The sequence below is a fragment of the Castanea sativa genome, chromosome 6 (genome assembly GCF_040712315.1).
Source record: "Castanea sativa cultivar Marrone di Chiusa Pesio chromosome 6, ASM4071231v1".
Taxonomy (NCBI): Eukaryota; Viridiplantae; Streptophyta; class Magnoliopsida; order Fagales; family Fagaceae; genus Castanea; species Castanea sativa.
In genome coordinates this window covers 17,793,487-17,818,056 of record NC_134018.1, presented here as the reverse complement: position 1 = coordinate 17,818,056, position 24,570 = coordinate 17,793,487, and the positions used below count along the sequence as shown (strand labels likewise).

The following is a 24,570-nucleotide window of genomic DNA, read 5'->3' as shown; positions in this document are numbered from 1 at the left end:
AAAATTTAAATTATTAAATAGTTTAAAATGAAACTATGAAGCAAATAATTAATCCCAAAAGAACTGAAACTATGAAGCAATGAAGTAACCCAAATTGATTAGAGAAGATTGTATCATTAGAAGTCTAGTTCTCAGATTTATCAAACTATACAAACAGACATGTTGATAGGAATATCTACAAAAGATATCTACAATCACTAAACACCATATCCAGAGATATAGACCATGTCTTTCCAGGGATAGAGAAGTCCTTGCCCTATGATTCTGCGACAAAAAACACAAATTAGATCAATTGGATTTATAGTCTCCGCAAAAGGAATGTTTAAAATTTTAGGGAGGAGACCAAGCTTCTTCACAAGATTTAGCATCAAAAAGTAGAACAGAATGTACAACAGAACTTTAATTTTTATTTTTTGAGATATAACTTATTTACTTGCATAAAACCATGATTCATGTTGTATATTTAGTGATTCAGAAATGTACACCACTTTTGGACGCTTGTTGCCAAGCCTAATTTTTTTTTTTCATGAATGACGTTCTTAAACAAAAAATATTTTAATTTCAACACTCCACTTGAGTGTAGATTTACCTATATTTCTTATTAATCTAGGAGGAGTATCCTTTGGTCTAGAGGGACACAGTTAACTGAGGTTAAGTGGGATCTTGGGGATGGTACTAACATTCCAATTGACCATTTCTTTGGCCTAGTTCCAGAGCTGGGAACAAAGGCACAGAGGCTGAGAAACTTGCTTGGGTGACTGATCAGATGGACAAGACCTCTGGTCTTGGAATCAGCAACTAGTATTATCCGTGTATGATACACCTTTGCCAAACTCTGATGAAGTATTCTGGCCTTATACTAAGTTAGGTTCTTACGAGGCTAGGGTGGAATTTTGTAAGATACCCTACAAGATTATTGCTTTAGCTTTGAAAAATATTTGGTGAATGATGTGCCTACGAGGGACATTGTCGTTTCTCACGGCTGTCCTCTATGTAAGGCTTGTGAGGAAACTCTTGGTCATATTTGAAGCCTATGTTCTTTGGCTCGGGCTGTGTGGTTTGGTGATTTATTAACAATCCTAGTCGATAACTAAGTTCCCAAACTCATTAAGGCTTCGGGGTATCTACCTGGTTGACTAGTAATATGCTGAACAATATGTTTTGGATGGTTTTTTTTTATAGTGCTTCAGCTACTCTCTGGCCATTACGAAAATTCAGATGTAAGGCAGCCATGGAAGGTGACATAGTTTCATCAACTACTGTCTAACATATAGTCATTACAAGTCATCTATATGCAAGCAAGGGTGATGTAGAACAGACAACATACGCCTTCCTGGAGCAGTAGAGACACGAAAGTCACAACGCAAAATCAAAGGGGGAGCTAGTAGTGGCCATTAGGGCAACAATGTCAAAATTGCATGAAATTTAATAGGTTGAAGGGAAATGACATTTTGATCTAGGCTAAAGACCAATGCCATAAGCATCGCCTAATTTAGGTAAATTCCTTTGTTAAAGCCCTATAAACAGTGTTTTTGCTATGTATAATAATATTTTTTTTCCTTATTATTTTTAGTTTAAAAGTCAGAATAAGGTCCCATCTGTTTTGGGATGAGCCTTACGGTCAGTAATTTATGATTTTGCATTTAACTCAATTTTGTTAATTTTAGTAAATTTTGGAATTTTGTCACCTAATAGCAAAATTACTAAGCTGCCCCTATAAAAAAAATCTCATTTTTATCTTTTTTTGAACCGAATATCACAATCTCCCTAACTTACAAGAATTCAAGCCTCTGAATTCATCCCAAGCTGAGCCAATTTATCACACTTTCACTGGGCTACTTTAAAGCCACAATTGTATCAGTTTATACAAATTTGTCACTCATCACTATATTTCAAGAGCAATTAAACTACGAAAAAAAAAAATCTCTTTCAGATACCTATCACTTTGACCCAAACTGCTCTACAAACTACCTCCACAGCGAATAAAATTTTCAAAACCTACATGTTCAAGTAAACCCATTAAAAATGATATTTCTTCAATAGATAATCTCCAATAATTCTAAATGGTGAAAGAGCCTCCAAGATTATGATGAAGGAAAATCCACATGATCAAAATTTAACATAAATTTTGTGTCAAGAGATTTTATTTCTAGGGAATTGAGTGTTATTAGAATTAGCTAATATTAATAATATTTGAACTCCATAATAATATTAATGTGTATCTTTAAATTGATTTTACATTAAGCTTTCCAGACCTTTTTGTGTCAAAACACTGGTAACTTTTTGATACTATGTTCTCATATGCAGTAGGTTATTAGATCACTAGTTTTTCATGTCCTTTGTAATGCATATGATTTATTTACAAGTTATTTTTATTTTTTATTTGGCCATATAGTGAGGTTTATATGTTTTTAAACACTCCTTTATTTGTGCAATTAGCATCTTATGAATGCACTGTAAACACCATCAAAAGCTTATTGCAATCCTATGCCGATTTTACAAATCCATTAATCTGTGGACTTGGGATATATGTTTTACCATTGGCGTTTATACATTAAATTTTTTGAAGATTTGAGAAAATATTTAAAACAAAGTCTTTAAACTTATGTACCTCTCTTTTAAAACTCTTTATGCCCTTGGTATTATTCCTATATGTTTCAGTTGTTGTAATGTTTTGTGGATATAAAGTTATTTATGGTAATTTATGACATGCAGCACTTTTAGATGCCATACGGGAGGATGCCATATGGTAATGTTCTATTTTTATTGATTTGATTGCTTGTATTAAATTCTTTCTCATGTAGGAAATTTTCATCCTTTTTCTTTTTCAACATCGATTTTTGTTTTTTAAAAGATTAGTGCATTAGGAGTTGGACTGAACATTTCTTGTTTTGCAGCCCAACAACCTCTTTCTCTCAGGAGCATCAAATATGGTGATTGTCATGAGCCCAAACATGTAAGAAAAAGCAGTTGTTCTTCATATGAGATTGAAGTGTTTTATGCATTGTATCTTTTCCTTGAATTTTTTTGTTAATAATATTTTATTTTCTTTCTCCCCCCCCCCCCCCCCCAAAAAAAAGAAAAAGTAGTTGTGAAGCTATCATAGGAAAAAAAAAACATTGTAGTACTGCTAGCTTAATTCAATTGATCTTAATTTAATATTCATAGTCTTGTTAATTTATCTTAATTTAATATTTTATGTGTATATGCTTATGCTTGTTAGATAATGATACTTGTGTTATGAGGAGAGAACCAAAATTTCTGAACAAAGGGTTTCTCCCCATAATTTTCTATGTAAATTAACGTGAAATTTTTTATCAGTGTCCCTGTACACAATGAGATAGGGATGTTCTTCTGAGAAGGGTATGACATGTTAATTATTTTGAAGAAAAGTTTAAACCTTGACATATCTACATTACTGCTATTTGTTGTTTCTTGCTAGTTTATATTTAGATTCACTTTTTTGTCACTGGGTTTCACTGGGTTACAGGTCTTAGCCTATAGCCGCGTTTTATAAAACGCAGCTACAGGTCCAGGCTATAACCTTGTGTAAGCTGGTCTTACCCGCGTTTTCTACAAAACGCAGCTATAAATCTCAGCTTATAGGGTGGAAAAACGTAGCTATAGGGGGACCTGTAGCCGCGTTTAAAAAACGCGGCTATAGACCCCAAAAACGCGGCTATAACCTATAGCTGCATTTTCTATGGCCGTGTTTACAACCCACGCCTAAGTGGCGCAACAACAGACCCCAAGGGTCTGTAGCCGCGTTTTTATAACCGCGGCTAAAGCCCAAGCCTGAAGCCGCGTTTCAGAAAAACGCGGCTATAGACCCGCTTGAGCCGCGTTTCCTAACGCGGTTATAGGCTGAGGGCTATAGCCGCGTTTTTAAAAAACGCGGCTATAGCCCTCTGTCAGCTCAGAAGCTCGGAACTATAGCCGCGTTTATAAAAAATGCGGCTATAGCCCTCTGTCAGGTAAGAAGGTAAAAAAAAGCTATAGCCGCGTTTTTTAAAAACGCGGCTATAGCTTCTCTTTTTTTTTTTTTTTTCCTCTTCCCTGTTTTTTTTCTTTCTTTTCCCTGTTATCACAGCTTCATTGAATGAGATTTATTCCTGCTATCACAAGTTTCCAACACAACTTCAAATTGTTTCCAAATCATTGTCATGACACAACTTATCAAAATAAACAAATTCCCTACTTCAACAAGTTTCCAACTCAACTTATCTAAATAAACAAATTCCTTGCTGTATATCACAACACAACACAACACAAGTTCCCTGCTATCACAAGTTTCAAACAAAACTTATCACAAATTTCCAACACAACTTATCACAAGTTTCCAAATAATGCACACAACTTATCAAAATAAACAACTTCCCTCCGTACACAAGTTTCCAACACAACTTATCAAAGTAAACTTCCCTCCATACACAAGTTTCCAACACAACTTATCACAAGTTTCCAACACAACACAAGGAACTACTGTATATCACAACACAACACAAGTTTCTTGCTATCACAAGTTTCCAACACAATACAACTTATGAAAAGAAACAAGTTCCCTGCTATCACAATACAACACAAGTTCCATAAACAAGTGGACAACACAAAAATTACCAAAAATTACCAAAATATTAATATAAGTTCAAAACTATTTCACAACATATGTGTAGACTTTTCCTTCCTCAAAATTGTAAAATATAAATTTCTAAAGTCTCCATAAAAAACAATTGAGCATTTATATAGGGTATATTATAGAATGTCTATCTTAATTATATAAATTATCTTTGCAATTAAGCAAAATTTGTTTCACCTTTAACCTCCGGATGATGCTTGGTTTGAACTCGTTGAAGAGTTGAATTCCTCATAAATATACAGCTTATTATGAAACCATAATCTCTAAGTTTACATTGGCTAGGAGGGAATTCCATGAAATATCTCAAACCCCTTTTTCTTTTTCTTTTTTTCACCTTGTAGATAATATTATCCTAGCAGCCTAGAACTTAGAGTATAATGCAACTTAATAATTATAACCATCTGCCTAAATAAAACAAAAGGAACCACAATTGACTATAATTCAAAATGTAATAGTCTTCAAAGTAAACTCTCTTGCCACCCAAATCCATCAATATCCAATCAAAACATGGTTTACTAATCCAATTTTATAATACTAGTATACCACAACATTGCGTTCTACACACTTCGTGTTCTATTGAGTCAATCCATTAACTCATATCAGTTAAAATCAAAGAATTACATTTCTTGCATCAAAACTTCTTCCTTAGGATATTAAACAATCGTCCAATTCCATAGAAAAGAAATTGATGACCTCAAACTTCTAAGCAATAGAACTTGTCTCAAAAACATTTAAGGACTACCTCACACATAAATTAGGCAATGGTAGTCCATGTAGGTCAACCCTAACAAGAACAATGATCCAAAAGAAAATCGGTCCTTAACTTTAGAATCCAAGGAAATCCACCGATATATTACTGAATTCTTTAAACACCCACAAAACTCATTATATATATAAAACTTTGATAATAAAATAAATAATTATAAAAACTTTTGCATTGAACTTACAATGTATCTTCTCAAAAAAAAAAAAAAATTACAAAATAGATTGACATTGAAATTCTTTATATTTCAAAATTGTACATCACAAGTAATGTCATTAACATACCTTTTTAGATCCAAGTAATGTCATTAACACACACATACACTCAATTCAATCCGATGAAAAAATAATGTCACAAGTAATGTCATTTACTAAGATAGGGTTTCTAACAAAATCAAGTACAATTACTAGTAAAGAATGACATTGCTATTTCACCTATTAGTAGATTGACACTTTTTTATATGTATAAAGCTCTAATAATAAAAATAATTAGGAAAAATCTATAATAAAATTAAGAGGAGAGTTACGTTTGCAACATTTTCATAACAAATCATAGTTGGTAAGTTGTTATAGGTTCTAATTTAAATTTACAACTTAAATTACTTTTTTTCCCACTTATAGCAACCAATAACAACCCACCACCTAGGATTTTTTGTGTTAATGTTGTGAAAATATTGTGGATATAACATTTTCTCTAAACTTTAAAAAGTAGATTTGATATTTAAAATATTTATATTTCAAAATTGCACATCAAATTGATAAGAAATGTCATTACTATTTCACCTATTAATATATATAGAAAAATTAATATAACTTTAGCATATGAAATGGGCTAATATAAAATTAAATCTTTAAATCTATATTATCTATTATAGGATTTCCCTTTTCAGATTCGATTTTTATGTGCTTCAAAAATATCTCTAAACCCTACGTTTAACAAAGAAAAAACTTGAGAGTAATCCGGTGAAAATATATCTTTAACTTCACTTAAAATGCCTACAAAATAGGATACTTTCCTACTAATCCATGTCTTCAAACAAATTTATCCAATTTTTTTTTAAAAAGAAAATTATGACAATAAAAGATTGTTATTCTTAATGTTCGTACTATTTTTTTTTTCAAGTGGGGGCAGTCCAATTTATAGGTCCATTCGATTACACACATGCACTCAATTTAATCCGATGACATCTTAGATCCATATTTTATTTTGCTCGAATCCTCCTTAAAATCGTAAACCCGTTTAATCAGAACATCAATCAAGCAAAATGATCCCACAAAAATTAAGTGGTAATTTAAAAACACTCCATAAGAGAAGAATCGTTTCAGTGCATTAGTTTTTGTAATAATTTCGGTTATTGAGAAATTATAAGGTCCTCATGGTGGATCACATCATTTTTTTCTAGTGGTCCACCATTCTACTAAAAGACTCTCACTTGTTTAAAATTTTGCTGACTCATTTTATGATAAAAATTAAAGTAAAAGATAAACACGTTTAAAAACTATCTATTTAAAATCAAAATTAAAAGAGAATCGTGTAAACAATAAAAAATTAAGAGGAAAAACTTCCTTGTTTAAGTGCTCCCAAAAAAAAGAAGAAGGGAAAACTTCCTTCTTTTTTAAGGGCTGTTGTTAAGGTGAAAAGTTGTTTGTTCATTTTATCATAACAGTGAATACAGTTCTTGATTATTAGTTATTACTACACTGCACCAATAGACACTCAAATAACTGATGGAGGTACACTTTTGTCAATGGCTGATGAAGGTATGCTTTTCCTTTGGTGTTGTCATTTCAATTTTAATTTACATAGGATCATACATTGCCTTTGTAGGTTTCGTACTGCACTGGACACTCAAATGCCTTCGTTTTAGTTTATATTCTAGTTTTGATTTGTAGCGTTTGACTAGATATGTTTTTCCTTTGTCTGCCACTATTTGATTGTCTAGTGCTATTGCTAATACTTTTGGGGTTAAAATTCAGGAGAAAATGGGCTTTTGCCCTTTTCGGGGAAAAAAATTAGCATGTTGCCCCATTTTTCAAACTAATTAGAAAAATGCCCATCTTTTGAAACTCGATTTTCTCAAAATCGAGTTAAGCCCTATAGTGACGTTTTAAGGAGCCTATAGAACTCGAGCTTCATGAAATCGAGTTATAGGTAAAAAAAAAAAAAACCTATAACTCGATTTTATGGAGCTGGAGTTACAAAACACTGCTATAGGTCCTTCAAATGTCGCTATAAGGCTCCAGAAATTTTTTTTTTAACTCAATTTTGAGAAAATCGAGTTTCAAAAGAGGGGTATTTGCCCTTTTTTTTGCACGAAATGGACATTTTCCCATTTTATCCTTAAAATTCATCTTGTACAATTTGTACAACGTAGGGACATAAATTCTCTTTAGTTTTCTTGTTTGGTTGAGAATAGAGCCTATAGATTTAATTTACATAGGATCATACACTGCCTTATCTAGTGAACATTTGGATAGAGTTGAAAAGTGTTTTCAACTGCGTTGTGCGTTTTTCAGTGGGTCCCGTGCATTGTTCACGAGATCCACAAGTACTTTATTCAGCAAAAAAAACTTTAAAATTGGATTCCAGGTACTATTCACACATTTAAAAATTATTTTGTTATAATGTTTTCAGTTTTCAATTTTCAGCAATAAGCGGTACTCAAACAGACCCTTAACAACCTCATATCTAATCAACACTACAAATCAAAATGATGTTATGTTTGTAGATGGCGCAAGCTAGGTATCACATGTAATTTTTTTTGGAGATGTTGATAAGATCTAGTAGTTATTTCAAGGCTATAATATTTTATTATGATAATATCTTGTTATAAAAAATGTAAATAGTTAGTTGTTTTTATTTCTTATATTCAGTTTTTTTTCTAAGTATGTTCATATTTGTGAAATATTTAACATGTAGTTGCTATTGAAAATAAAGAAGATGACACTACAAAAACTAGCATGAGAGACAATTCTATGATAGTAAATCATGAAGGTCAAAGTGAAAATTAACTTGGAATGGTTGTGAACAGTGAAAAGGGAGGCTTATAAGTTATATAATGAATATGCCATGCAAACAGGGTTTAGTATAAGGAAAAATAAAATAATATACTCAAAGAATGGTGTACGTCAACGAGAGTATGTGTGTTCAAAAGAAGGAATTTCATGAGACAAGAATCCTTGTGAGATTAAAAATAGGCAAAAATGCGAAACTGATCCTATAACTTTCACCTTTTTTTCATTTCAGTCCTCTAACTTTCAGTTTTGTCATTTCAGTCCTCTAACTTTCAATTTTTGTCAATGCAGGACTCCGTTAGAACTCAGTTAATAGCTACCATTAGAACTCCTGAAACAACGCCGTTTTGCATTTTTTTTTCGAAATTAAAAGAAAATAATAAAAATCTGAAAAAAAAAAAAACATTGACGTCATTCCCCTTCCCTTGAAATCAAAACAAAGATTTGAAGAACAACGGCTTACATAAATTGCAAGCTAGGGAAGTAGTAGCATAAAAAGAAGGAGACGGGAGTTGCATAATTGCATTGCATATGTTTGTCAAAATTCCTAAGAGAAAGAAAGAACAGAACACAAGACAAGGCAACATGGGCAAGAGAGGAGGAGGAGGTTCCAGGAACAAGAAATCAGCGCAAAAGTTGTCATCTTCGAATGGGTTTCACAATCCAATCTCATTGAGAGAAGAGATCACTAGAAAAAAGCAAACAAAAGGAGGCAACTCTATCAATTCCAAGTCCATGTTAAAGCTTAATTGAGCATTTGCAGAAGCTTGCAACGTGGGCCAGTGTTCCTTCTTTGAATACTACTGATAAGGTAGCTGGTGATTTCAGTCCTCAACTCAGTCTTTCTCTCTCTCTCAAACCAGCCCACTCTCTCTCTCTCAAACTGACCCCCAAATGTTTTTTTTATTTTTATTTTATAGATTTTTCTTATTTTCTTTTTATTTCGAATTTAAAAAAAAAAAAATGCAAAACGGCGTCGTTTCAGGAGTTCTAACGGTAGCCACTAACTGAGTTCTAACGGAATCCTGCATTGACAAAAATTAAGTTAGAGGACTGAAATGACAAAACTGAAAGTTAGAGGATTGAAATAAAAAAAAATGTAAAAGTTAGAGGGTTAGTTTTACGTTTTGGAATAAGGAAATTTCAATCTTTTTTACTATCAAACACAAAAGGAAAATAAAATTTTTATACCTACCAAAGCATTGAAATGAGAAAAATTCAATATTTTCCTCTCAAGCAAAACTTGGACGTGAAAATCAAATAAAGACTTTTTTATTTTTTATTTTTTATGCACTAAGAAATTTTGTTTCTACTACTTTTTTTTTTTTTTAGAATACAAATTATTTTAACAAACACACAAGAGGAGAGATGAGAATGTTTTAAAGAAACTAATAGTGGTGTATATCCAAAAGGGTTTAATTCTTGGATATACAACACAAGCTTTAAACCTCTATAACTCACATTTATTTCCCCATGTGGGATTAACCCATTGTTTTTTCTTTTGAGAATACTAAGAAATTTTGTTTCTACTACTATTGGTTTTGCTTTTTACATTGTAGAGCTTATATTTGCAAAATACTGTCCATGGACTCTTTTCTCTTTTAGGGTTAAAAAATAGGTGGACTCTTTTCTATTTTAGGGTTAAAAAATAGGTATGATTCCTTAGGTAAATAACATTCGGTCTCTTAATTAAATTCAAACACAGCATAATATTAAATTTAATTATCTTGGAAAAATATAAAATTATTTGTACTTTATATGGTCAATACAATCATATATGTTTGAATTCGGTTGAATAATCTATTAAATTCTATTTATGGGTGTGGGTTCAAAGAGGCCAAAATGGCCAAATACAATCTTTGGCTGAAATATTTAGTAATCTACCACTATTTGTGAAATATTTAGCAATCTACCACCTTTTAAAAATTCGAGTTCATAAAACTCGAGTTTGAAATGTAACTCGAGTTTCAAAAACTCGAGTTTCATAAAAACTACCATGGTGGCACCCGCTAACATGGATTATTTTAATTAAAAAATGTTATGTAGAACTCAAGCTTGCGAATCTTAAGTTACTTGTAATGTGTTACTCGAGTTTATAAAACTTGAGTACCATAAAACAAAACTGAACAAAACTTTTACAACACTTTACTTCTAGACAACTTTTACAACACCTTACTTCTAGAGGTACACACTATGACTGACTTGTGCTTTTTAGTTACACACTTCACTTCACCTGTGAGACGCTTCATTTCACAAGTCACGCGGCATGGGCGATATCCTTGCTTTCTTTACTACACTTCACTTGTCCTTCAATTCACAAGTCACGCGGCATGGGCATCATCCTTGCTTTCTTTACTACACTTCACCTGTCCTTCACTACACTTGCACACACCTGAAGGGTACAATTTAATTATACCTTGAAGGGTATGGGCATCATCCTTGCTTTCTCTTTCACTCTTATTGGAACTCGAGTTCATCGTGTCCCACACTTGTGCTTTCTTTAGTCTAATTCTTTTCTTCACTTCAGCATGTCCCACAAGTATAAGGCCAGATAAATTTTTAAAGGAACTCGAGCTTCAAGAGCTTAAGTTTCATATTAGAGGGAACTCAAATTTTTTAAAACTCGAGTTCCACGTGGACATTTAAATTATAAAATACCAGATCAACTTCAGCCACCACGTCACATTTTTCTAAAACTCGATTTTCATAAACTCGAGTCCTATAGAACTCGAGTTTCAAAACAGTGATAAATTGCTAAATATTTTACAAACAGCGATAGATTTCTAAATATTTCATCCAAAGATGGTATTTGGTCATTTTAACTGGTTCAAAGATCAAGGAAAAGAAAGAAAGAAAGAAACATAGTTCAAATCACAGGCAAAATTTAGGGAAAATGGTGAGTGTTTGACGTGTCAATTTGATTGCCCTTTTGGTGCACGGTGCACCGTTTTGGTAAGTGCCTTAGTTGTTGTTGGACTATGCTTGGATCGAATCTTAGGCCATTAGGAAATCTGTGCGTTCACAAGTCCCGGAGTCCCATGGTCTGGGTCTTCAAAGGCCCAATAGTTGCGAGATTGAGATCTAATACCAACTGGGCCATGGTCTAGATCTTAATAGATTATACAACCAACCAAGTTGTGAATTGTGATTATACCAAATTTGAATCATAGAGTAAGATATTAAAAAAAATAATTAAAAAACAGAATGGATTAAAATATAAAGATAATGCTATTTAAAGATGTATAATGTCTGGATGACATGCGTTATATCTTGATGAATACGTTACACAGCCAAAAGGAAGGCTGGTTTTTTTTTTTTTTTCTTTGAAGAGGAAAACATCCTCAAATTCATTAAATAGCCATAGAATCAAAATACAGAGCCTCCTCAGCTAGGGGAGGAGAATCTTCAATCCAAACAACATCCTCTACTAGGTCCTTAGCATATCTAGCTAAAACATGGGCAACATTATTAGCACTCCTTTTGACAAATAGAACCTGCAGGCAGCTAAGTCTATTGAGCATACAAATTACATCCTGTAAAATATGGCCCAACCGAGACAATAGTCCTGTCCTCGAACTCAAGGCCTAAAGGAAGGCTGCTTTTTAACACACAATGAACAAAGATAAAGGGAGAAAATTGTGGTGACTTCTTGTTGGATGATTCTCAACTAATTAACCCCAAATTGATGATCAGGAAAGCTTGTTTCATTAGCATACTCGTTCCCAGATTATCAAACAATACATACAGTGCATGTCGATAGGAATTGCCGAATGGCAACAAAAGATATTTACAACCATCAAACATCAACATGCCAGAAGTGTCCAACACTTTGTAAATTATGCACGAGGAATAGACCACGCCTTTAGAGGGATAGAGAAATCCTTCATCTGTGGATCTGCAACAAAAACAACCGAAAAAAAAAAAAAATTTATATCAATTCAAAATGTAGGAAAAAAAATGTACACCAGATATAACTTATTTACTGCTTAAAACCATGATTCATGACTCTGGCACATATGAAGAGAAACTCTAGCATAAGATTGATCATTAACGCATTTTAAAGACCTTACAAATCCTCCCAAAACCAAGACTTTCAAAAATGATACAAGAGGTTCGTTCATAAAAAAAAATGATACAAGAGGTTCACAAACACACAAGATTTCTTTAAGGGCTCGTTTGGATTGAGGGAAAAGGTTAGTGGAAAATAAGTTAATTTTGAGCTAATTCTACTCTATTCCCTCTCCCTTCTCCTCAATCCAAACAAACCATAAATATTTAAGCACTCTAGAGTTACAGGTTGAGAAATGATACAACAGGTTCACAAACACATGAGGGTCCTTTAAATTCTTAAGTATTCTAGAGTTACAAGTTTGCAAAGGACAATACTAGGGTATGCAAGGTGCATCTATTGATTCAGATGAGCAATAAAATAATTCTAAATGAAAGGCCTCCTAAATGATTAAGCATTTTCATAGCGTATGAAGCATGTTGCACTGTGAGAAATGTGAACCAAGCAGCAATATTTAACTTACAAAGAACTGAAAATGATACTAAAAACTTAATGAAAGTTCACAGAACATTCAAGTAGCCTTTCCTGAAAGCTTGTTTTTCAAATAATGGAAAAAGTAGCAAAATATAAGGAAAATTAACAATCTATTTGATTTTTCTCTTTAATATTTACTCACGTCGTTAATAGGAAAAACAAGTTAATATTTTATTTGATTGTTATATCCCTGCTTAACACATTTTGGTACTCAATAGAAAATATTTTTCAAAGCCTGATCATGTGCATAACAATGAAGCATAGGTTCTAGTAAAACAGGTCATATCAACTTGAAAAGCAAATTTTCTGTGTTAAAATTATGCAAATCTCGAATATTACTATCTTCATCTTCTTTAAGCTTCTTGTTCTCCACATAAATAGTGGAGAGAAATTTTGTGACTATATGAGGAGCAAAAATACATGCATCAAAAAATAAAGCACAAAATTTACTAACGTAATCATTTTTGTAATCATTTCTCCCTTTCACCTTTTTTTTTTTTTAAAAAAAAAATAAATAAAATTATCAATAACTAAAAATAGTTCAACTAATATTATTGAAATGAACAATGCTGCATTTCTCAAATGAGGTGACTCATTTTTATAGCCTTTCATCTAAAATGAGTTCTGATTATTTCAAGATTGATATGTTGTCTCTTGGGTTGAGTAATGGATTGCTGATTTATTCTTGAATTGAACGCAGACGAAATTTTTTATGGCAATAATAAAATATCCACATTGAAGAATACCAACTTCTACAAAGTTTGCATTGGATGTTTTGAGAATGATTTTACATCCATTAGCTTGAGATAAACCAAATTCAATATCATGTAATTCACAAATCCATCTCTATTAGAGGGAGGAATAGAGAAAGTAGAAAAGGACAAGAAAGAAAGGGAAAGGAATGGGAACAAATTATATATTCAATGACGAATACAAACACCCAAAAGGAAAGCTGGTTATCACATGAAGCAAAAAGTATGCCATATTGATGACCAAGATGCTTGTATCATAAGCATACTTGTTCCTAGATAATGAAACTACCCATATAGAGCATGTTGACAGCAAAAGTTACAATGGAATGGATGTTCGCAAGATGTGCACCAATTTAACAATTTTGTACATTGACGACAAGGTACATGCTGCTACAGTGCTACCTTTTCCCAATTATAGAGGACTCACAAGATCTGATATTCAGCGAAAATAAATAAATAAATAATTGGAATTATAATCACTGCAAAATCAATGTTTCAAGGTATCCAAAGATGCTCGAGTAAATTCACCATATTTAATGTAAAAAGATTTATTAGAACCGAAATGTACACAACATAAAACAATTCCCTATTTTTGTGTTCTCCTCCACCGGCGAACAGAGAAGAAAAGGAAGAAGAAGAAAAGGATACAAGTAAATGTTGAAAACAGATAGAAAGTGGGTATCAAAAGAAATTAGGCAGAAGAGATAAATTATTACAGAAGATTGTGGCAGTTAGTCAAAGAGGAACACAACTTCATAACATAAAAGAGTTTATAATTAGCAAATAAGAACAAAATCACAAGAATTACGTCAGGTTCGGCCAGAGGATCAATTACTACAGAAGATTGTCACACTTAGTCAAAGAGGAGCACGCGTTAATAACACAGCAAAGTTCATATTAATTAGCAAATATGAAAAAAAAAAAAAAAAAGAATAAAATCACACAAAAATTCCTTAGCCATAAATCCTTTAGAAGACCAAAACAGCAAAAGAAGCCACTCGCGAAACCATTTTACAGTAACTATAAAGCATATACTTACAGGGAAGATGTGATAAATAATTGGTTGGCCCAATCCAAAAAGGGTTATTTAAAGGATTTTAGAAAATGGATTAGAGAAAATAAAAGAAAGATTAAAGATGAGTCCATAAAAGATTTAAAAAAAAAAACATGTGAGAATGAAGAGAAAGACATACCTCTAAATATGCTATCATTTGTTTATCCCGTTCCTTCGGATCCCAGAAGAAGGGTTGACGGACATTCTTAGTGTCCTGACAGTCCAACGACTCCCACCATTCTTTATCTGCTTCAATCTCTTTAAGAAAAGGGGAAGGAGATAGTTGTCCATTAAGAAGCGGCAGAGAGAGAGAGGGAGTCTCTTCAGCTTTTGACATTCAATTATCTCAACCTGTTGAATAATTATATACTTTCCTAGAGGCCATATAGACACATACCTTTGGTGGAATAGATCACCAAATACTCAGATCTTATCCTTTGCTTACTTTACGAACTCCTCACGATCTCCTTTGTGGAACACCTCCAAGTCGCAAGAGAGGAGACTAGAGTTTCTCCTAATTTCCATGTTCCAAATTCTAGGGAACAATTGATGGTGTCCTAGAGAGATAGCTTATTTTGAGAGAGTACTCAAAACTATACGTATGTTCACTCACTGTGTCTATCATCTCTTTTCTAACTGATATAGGAGTATTTTAAATACTAGTAGAGATTCACTTACTATCAGATATATGTGATCCCTAAAAGATCTCATCTGATAAATTTAAATTACTCTTCTACTGATATTGATAACTCATATCAATATCTATTAAGTTTAAATTACACCACTACTGATATTGATAACTCATATCAATATCAGTTAGTTTAAATTTAAACTTATCAGATAACCCATGTGGACGATCCATGGGCCATGGTTTATGGGTTGGGTAAAAAACAGCCCAATTTCTAACATCTTGCACTCGTCCACACTGGGCACTACAGTAAAAAATGGCTTCTCTCAATCTCTTGTCCAATCCTTTCTTTATACAAAAAAATGGAGTGTGTGACCTAACAAGAAGGTGTAGGGCAGGAGTACTATATTAAGTCACCATCTAAACTAACATAGTACATCACTCATAATATCTCGTCTATGCCCCAGATTATTTGATCACACCTAATCAAGTTTCTTTAATCCCTCATGAGTTCAAAAAACTCAAAGCAACACTTGATTCTATACCATATAATATGCTTATGATTATGTTGAAAAACAAATTCCTCATAATCGCCCGGGCTATGAGCCATAAAATAAATGGTGTGTTCTAAATAATCTTTCCCAGACACTCATGTCAATTCATTCACACTTGACCACTTTCCTAGACATGCTGCGTAAGACCGTATATATCATGGCCCTGAGATGACATGCTAAAGTAGCGACATCAAGCATTCACTTCTTGACATAGTTCTAGGTCAAAAAAGGGCACAGAATGGACCATATAATGGTCGACTAGGGCTCACATAGTGACGGAGTAGGGATCTATCCAATCACTCCCTTAATTGGTCGACTATAGCACATACAGTATAATTTGTGTGCTACGGTGGAGCTCCCACTCAACTAGGCTTGTCACACTCAAACACCGTACAAATTTTAGTCCAATTGCCACAAAAGGTAACCAACCTGAGTTTCTCAGCACAGTTACACACAAGTTCCTGTCCAAGATCTCACATTTGGCTTTATTCAGGCTTCATGAAGTTGTGGATACACTTCAAGTGCGACTCCCATAAGTCTCATCTTAGCCTAGCGAAGGCGACATTCATTATATTATCTTGAACGCCTTCCTAAGCGTCAAGATGATCACTTACTTGATATACAGAAAAACAAAGTGATCACTATGTCTCATCCTGCTCGCTACTTAAGCGCTAGGGTGATCGTCTATGTGAGTAGACCGATCTAAGCCTGGTGACATATTCTCAAATAATGTGTGCGCAGTATGCAATATCAATCACATCGCAAGATGAATCAAAATGAATAACATCATTATTGCATAAAGTATGAATAAACATAAATGTCCATAAGATATCCAAAAAACATATCAAATCCTACAAAGTCCCAAACTCCTAACATGAGCCTGAAAGACATATCTAGCAATGGCTTTAGTAAATGGATCAGCCACCATCTTGCTAGTGGAGATATGTTGGAGGATCACCTCTCCTTGTGTAATAGCAAGACGAATGTAGTTCTAACGAGTCTGTATGTGTTTGCTTTTGCTATGATACTTAGGATCTTTAGCATGAGCCAAGGCTGCCATACTATCACAATACATATTTACAGCTTCATCTGCAAGAGATGTCACCTTTAGGCTTTGGAAAAATCTCTTTAACCAAACTGCTTCTTGTGCTGCTGCTAAACAAGCAACATACTTAGACTCCATTGTGGATAAAGCAATGCAAGACTGTTTCTTACTACACCAAGAGATAGCTGCACCACTAAGTAGAAATGCATAACCTGTAGTGGACTTGTGCTCATCTTTATCACTGGCCTAGTTAGCATCAGAATAACCTCTCAATCTCAAATCTCCACCCTAATAGCAAAGAATGAGATCCGATGTCCCACGAAGGTATAAAAAATCCTCATAACTGCTTACCAATGAACAGGTCCTGGATTACTTTGATAACGACTAACCATACCAACTGCAAAACAGATGTCTGGTCGAGTACACAACATAACATACATCAGACTTCCAACTGCACTTGCATAGGGAACTCTTTCCATTTCTCTCTTTTCCTTTTCTGATTTAGGGAAATTTTCAAAGCTTAATGTATGTTCCTTCTCAATTGGAGTGTCTATGGGTTTGGAATTATGCATATGGAATAGCTCTAAGATCATCTTTATGTAAGTTTCTTGAGACAAACCAAGAAGCTTCTTTAAGCGATCCTTGAAGATCTTAACTCCAAGCACATAATTAGCGTCACCTCTGTCCTTCATTTCAAAAATAGAGGACAACCACCTTTTGGTGGTGACAATCATCTCCATATCATTTCCAGCCAACAAAATGTCGTCCACATACAAAGATAGGATAAGTAAACTCTTTCCTGATTGTTTGACATACACACAATGGTCTTCTTCCATCATTTCGAAGCCAATCGAAATAATAGCCTTATGAAATTTGAAATACCATTGTCTAGACACTTGCTTTAGGCCATAAACGGGATGCTTAAGGCAGCACACTTTGCGCCCTTGTTCCTTGACCTCAAAGCCAATAGGTTGATCCATATGGATCTCCTCGTCTAGTTCTCCATTGAGAAATGCAGTCTTCACATCCATTTGGAAGAGTTCCGAATCCAAATGTGCAACAATAGCTAGAATAAGGCGAATAGAGACAAATCTCACTACCGGGGAGAAAGTCTCTTCATAGTCTATCCCTTCTCTTTGGGTATAGCCTTTCACCACGAGACGAGCCTTATATTTGTCAATTGATCCATCTGCCTTGCGCTTTATTTTTAAGACCCACTTGTTTCCAATGGTCTTGCACCTAGGCGGAAGGTCAACCAACTCCCAAACTTGATTCTTTGCCATAGAATCCATCTCATCCCTCATAGCAACTATCCATTCATGTGAAGCAGGTGAAGCTAATGCTTCCTCATAGGAAGTAGGCTCATCAAGGTCCAGTGAATCACATATAAAAAATTCCCCCTTAATCTCAAAATGACGACGAGGAATAGTTCCACATTCACTTCTACGTACCTTGGATCCTTGTGTGTCACTATCTAGCAATTTGCTCCCACTAGGAGCCAAATCACTCCCACTATCTTTGGTGATTTCAGGATGAAGTTGTGATTCTCCACCCTCACCCAAAGATGGTATGACACCTTCAAGTTCTTGCAGCTCATAAAGCTGAAGATCTTGTTTTGCTTCACTGATGCTTGGAAAATCATCTTCAATGAAGTTGACATCACGAGACTCTATCTCAGTCATTCCACTATCAGAATGTTCACCATACATTACATACGCCTTTGAGCTTTATGAATATCTTATAAAGATTTTCTTACTTGCTCTAGGGCCCAATTTCCTATACTTGTGGGAAGTACTGTGAACAAAACCTACACAGCCCCAAGGCTGCAAGTTTTCCAAATTGGATTTTGCACCAGGTGTTGTGGGAACTGACTTAGAAGGCACACGGTTAAGGATGTAGGCAGCAGTCAACAATGCATCCCCCCAAAACGAAATTGGAAGGTTAGCTTGCGCCATCATCGATCTAACTATCTCTAATAAAGTACGATTCCTTCTCTTTGCAACACCGTTTTGTTGTGGAGTGTCAGGAATCGTCAATTGCCTGCGTATCCCTTTTTCCTCACACAGTTCCTGAAACTGTTTAGACAAATATTCACGACCCCTATTAGTTTTAAAAACCTTTAGGTTCCTTTCTTTCTAATTCTCAACCTCTGCCACAAAGCACTTAAAGCAATCTAATGCTTCAAAGCGATGGGAGATTAGATAGACATAACTAAGACGTGAATAGTCATCTATAAATGTGAGAAAATAAGAGGCGTCATGGCGTGCCTTCACATTCATAGGTCCACATATGTCCGAATGGACTAATTCCAAAGGATGAGTTGCCCTTGGAGCCTTACCAAAAGGCTTCCTATAGGCCTTTTCAGCTAGACAAGGTTCACACATAAGAAGGCTTACATTAGTGATAGACCCTAATAGGCCTTCTCTAGCTAGTCTAGCCAATCTATCTTTTCCTATGTGTCCAAGTCTAGCATGCCACATTACTGAATCAGAAACATCATCATTATGAGCAATAAAAGAAAAAGAGAAATAATCTAAATCCAACATAAAGAAATTATTAGATAAATAACCATGTCCATACAAGGTTTTATTTAAATAAAAATCCAACTGAGGACCATCGAAATGGAAACTAAATCCAAGTCTAAGCATAGTAAGTATCGAAAATAGATTACATTGGACACCAGGTGCATGAAGTACATCATGAAGATGTAATGTACGTCCCAGACGCAATTTGAGCTGGTAGGTTCCAACTCCAATGACTTCTTCTTGAGTTCCGTTACCCAAAATAACGTTCTGTGTGCCTGTTGGTATCTTTTTGTAATCCACACACCCAACTCTATCTCTGGCTATATGTTTGGTTGCTCCTGAATCTACAATCCACCCAGGAATAGTATGAGCAACAAAAACATGTGTACAAAAATAAGTAATAGCAGAGTTGTTAAGAAAGGATACATTCTTCGGCTCAGTGCACTCACGAGCGAAGTGACCCTTCTTACCACAGTTGTAACACTTGATCTTTGCCTTGTCCTTCTTAGCACGCTTGCCCTTTTGGCGTTTTGCTATCTTGCCTTCTTTAGGCCCAAGGTTACTAGCTCCTTTGGCATTCCTCCCTTGTCTTTTGCGTTTAGGCCTGAATGCCTTCTGCTGCCCAGATTGGGAGACAAGGAGGGTGTTTTGGTGCGCCCTAATGCACTCTGCCTCAAGCTCGAGATGACGAGAAATATCAGCAAAAGTCTTGATATTCTCACTATGTGTCAAAACAAGCTACATTTGCCCCCAAGTAGGTTCAGGCAGTGAACGTATGACGACTGTGACTTGTTGTTCATCAGAGAGATTATTGCCAGCAGCCTTTAGGTCATGGATCAATGCTGACATTGTTCTTAGATGTTTAGCTATGCTATGTTTTGAATCCATAACATATTGCTCAAACTTCAAAGTAAGAGCTCGTAACCTAGTTGCTGAAGTCCCTCCATAGGCAATCTTAAGCTGGTTTCACATCTCTTGGGCATTTGGGTAGTTCTCAAACTCCCCAATAAGATCATTGTGCATGCTACTCAACATAGTGAAGCGTGCACAATGATCTTTCTTAACCCAAGACTCATAGGCCTCTAAGTCACAGCGATGTTGGGCAGTATTCCCATTTTCAGGTCGCATCATCACATTGGTTAGGCTTTCAAGGACCTATTGTTCATTAAGCAAATATTGAATTTTTCTATGCCACGTATCATAGTTGGTTCCATCTAGTTTTTCTCCCTTAGTTAGATCAGCAACTACATTCTTAGTGATGCGTGGAAATTGATATATTATTCAGTATCAAACAGAAACTTGGTGATGCGTGGTCCCCGGACCACATACCTTGTGAAAATTGATATATTATTAAGTATCAAACAGAAACTTGGTCATGCATGGTCCTTGGACCACATACCTTGTGAAAATTGATATCTTATTATTTGTTAAATAGAACCTTAGTAATGCCGGGTCCACAGGCCTTCTACTTGGGACAAATTAACATCTTAAGTTACTATTATTAAGTATCAAACAGAAACTTGGCGATGCATGGTCCTCGGACCACATACCTTATGGAAATTGATATATTATTAAGTATCAAACAGAAACTTGGTGATGCATGGTCCTCGGACCACATACCTTGTGGAAATTGATATATTATTAAGTATCAAAAAGAAACTTGGTCATGCATGGTCCTCGGACCACATACCTTGTGAAAATTTATATATTATTAAGTATCAAACAGAAACTTGGTCATGGATGGTCCTCGGACCACACACCTTGTGGAAATTGATATCTCATTATTTGTTAAACAGAACCTCAGTTATGCCGGGTCCACAGCCCTTCTACTTTGGGGAAATTAACATCTTAACTTACTATTATTAAGTATCAAACAGAAACTTGGTGATAAATGGTCCTCGGACCACATACCTTGTGGAAATTGATATATTATTAAGTATCAAATAGAAACTTGGTGATGCATGGTCCTCGGACCACATACCTTGCGGAAATTGATATATTATTAAGTATCAAACAGAAACTTGGTGATGCATGGTCGTCGGATCACATACCTTGAGGAAATAGATATATTATTAAGTATCAAACAGAAACTTGGTCATGCATGGTCCTCGAACCACATACCTTGTGGAAATTGATATATTATTAAGTATCAAACAGAAACTTGGTCATGGATGGTCCTCAGACCACATACCTTGTGGAAATTGATATCTTACTATTTGTTAAACAGAACCTTAGTTATGCCGGGTCCACAGACCTTTTACTTTGAGGAAATTAACATCTTAAGTTATTATTATTAAGTATCAAACAGAAACTTGGTGATGCATGGTCCTCGGACCACATACCTTGTGGAAATTGATATTTTATTAAGTATCAAACAGAAACTTAGTGATGCATGGTCCTCGGACCACATACCTTGTGAAAATTGATATCTTATTAAGTATCAAACAGAAACTCAGTCATGCATGGTCCTCAAACCACATACCTTGTGGAAATTGATATATTTTTAAGTATCAAACAGAAACTCGGTCATGGATGGTCCTCGGACCACATACCGTGTGGAAATTGATATCTCATTATTTGTCAAACAGAACCTTAATTATGCCGGGTCAACAAACCTTCTACTTTGGGGAAATTAACATCTTAAGTTACTATTATTAAGTATCAAACAGAAACTTGGTGATGCATGGTCCTCGGACGACATACCTTGTGGAAATTGATATATTATTATGTATCAAATAGAAACTTGGTCATGGATGGTCCTCGGGCCACATACTTTGTGGAAATTGAAATCTCATTATTTGTTAAACAGAACCTCAGTTATGCCGGATCCACAAACCTTCTACTTTGGGGAAATTAACATCTTAAGTTACTATTATTCAGTATTAAACAGAAACTTGGGGATGCATTGTCCTCGGACCACATACCTTGTGGAAATTGATATATTATTAAGTATCAAACAGAAACTTGGTCATGCATGGTTCTCGGACCACATACCTTGTGGAAATTGCTATATTATTAAGTATCAAACAGAAACTTGGTCATGCATGGTCCTCGTACTACATACCTTGCGGAAATTGATATCCCATTATTTGTTAAACAGAACCTTAGTTATGCCGGGTCCACAGACCTTCTACTTTGGGGAAATTAACATCTTAAGTTACTATTATTAAGTATCAAACCGAAACTTGGTAATGCAAGGTCCTCGGACCACATACCTTGTAGAAATTGATATATTATTAAGTATCAAACAGAAACTTGGTGATGCATGGTCCTCGGACCATGTACCTTGTGGAAATTGATATATTATTCAGCATCAAACAGAAAGTTGGTCATGCATGGTCCTCGGACCACATACCTTGTGAACATTGATATATTATTAACTATCAAATAGAAACTTGGTCATGGATGGTCCTCAGACCACATACCTTGTGGAAATTGATATCTCATTATTTGTTAAACAGAACCTTAGTTATGCCGGGTCCACAGACCTTCTACTTTGGGGAAATTAACATCTTAAGTTACTATTATTAAGTATCAAACAGAAACTTGGTGATGCATGGTCCTCGGACCGCATACCTTGTGGAAATTGATATATTATTAAGTATCAAACAGAAACATGGTCATGCATGGTCCTCGGACCACGTACCTTGTGGAAATTGATATATTAATAAGTATCAGACAGAAACTTGGTCATGGGTGGTCCTCGGACCACATACCTTGTGGAAATTGATATCTCATTATTTGTTAAACAAAACCTTAGTTATGCCGGGTCCACATAGCTTCTACTTTGGGGAAATTAACATCTTAAGTTACTATTATTAAGTATCAAACAGAAACTTGGTGATACATGGTCCTCGGACCACATACCTTGTGAAAATTGATATATTATTAAGTATCAAACAGAAACTTGGTGATGCATGGTCCTCGGACCACATACCTTGTGGAAATTGATATATTATTATGCATCAAATAGAAGCTTGGTTATGAATGGTCCTCGGGCCACATACCTTGTGGAACTTGATATCTCATTCTTTGTTAAACAGAACCTTAGTTATGCCGGGTCCACAAACCTTCTACTTTGGGGAAATTAACAACTTAATTTACTATTATTAGGTATCAAAAAGAAACTTGGTGATGCATGGTCCTCGGACCACATACCTTGTGGAAATTGATATATTATTAAGTATCAAACAGAAACTTGGTGATGCATGGTCCTCGGACCACATACCTTGTGGAAATTGATATATTATTAAGTATCAAACAGAAACTTGGTCATGCATGGTCCTCAGACCACATACCTTATGGAAATTGATATATTATTAAGTATCAAACAGAAACTTGGTGATGCATGGTCCTCGGACCACATACCTTGTGAAAATTGATATATTATTAAGTATCAAACAGAAACTTGGTGATGCATGGTCCTCGGACCACATACCTTGTGGAAATTGATATATTATTATGCATCATATAGAAAGTTGGTTATGAATGGTCCTCGGGCCACATACCTTGTGGAACTTGATATCTCATTCTTTGTTAAACAGAACCTTACTTATGCCGGGTCCACAAACCTTCTACTTTGGGGAAATTAAATCTTAAGTTACTATTATTAAGTATCAAAAAGAAACTTGGTGATGCATGGTCCTCGGACTACATACCTTGTGGAAATTGATATATTATTATGTATCAAATAGAAACTTGGTCAAGGATGGTTCTCGGGCCACATAACTTGTGGAACTTGATATCTCATTATTTGTTAAACAGAACCTTGGTTATGCCTTGTCCACAAACCTTCTACTTTGCGGAAATTAACATCTTAAGTTACTATTATTAAGTATGAAACAGAAACTTGGTGATGCCTTGTCCTCGGACCACATACCTTGTGGAAATTGATATATTATTAAGTATTAAACAGAAACTTGGTCATGCATGGTCCTCGGACCACATACCTTATGGAAATTGATATATTATTAAGTATCAAACAGAAACTTGGTGATGCATGGTCCTCGGACCACATACCTTGTGAAAATTGATATATTATTAAGTATCAAACAGA

At 34.8% G+C, this 24,570-nt stretch overlaps 1 protein-coding gene and 1 long non-coding RNA gene across 2 annotated transcripts; both read right to left on the bottom strand.

Annotated features, from left to right (window-relative positions):
• Positions 1-12,040: 12,040 nt before the first annotated feature.
• LOC142641386 (uncharacterized) lies at positions 12,041-15,183 on the bottom strand. Its single transcript, XR_012845394.1, has 2 exons — positions 14,902-15,183; positions 12,041-12,300 (listed from the first exon to the last, which is right to left on the bottom strand). It is a non-coding gene; the product is annotated as an uncharacterized LOC142641386 (long non-coding RNA).
• A 3,533-nt stretch (positions 15,184-18,716) lies between these two features.
• Positions 18,717-20,642, bottom strand: LOC142639561 (uncharacterized). Its single transcript, XM_075813720.1, has 5 exons — positions 20,485-20,642; positions 20,304-20,385; positions 19,661-20,252; positions 19,386-19,522; positions 18,717-19,064 (listed from the first exon to the last, which is right to left on the bottom strand). The coding sequence occupies exons 1-5, from the start codon at positions 20,640-20,642 to the stop codon at positions 18,717-18,719; spliced, it is 1,317 nt and encodes a 438-aa protein (XP_075669835.1).
• Positions 20,643-24,570: the final 3,928 nt, after the last annotated feature.

Bases quoted from the DNA above. Each gene is read 5' to 3' on its own strand.
- LOC142639561 (XM_075813720.1), bottom strand. From the start codon at position 20,642: ATGCGACCTGAAAATGGGAATACTGCCCAACATCGCTGTGACTTAGAG. The intron at 20,386-20,484 runs GTGAAACCAGCT...TTCAAAACATAG, and splicing joins TACCCAAATGCCCAAGAGAT to CATAGCTAAACATCTAAGAA. The intron at 19,523-19,660 runs GTAATCTATTTT...TGTTGGATTTAG, and splicing joins TCATGCACCTGGTGTCCAAT to ATTATTTCTCTTTTTCTTTT.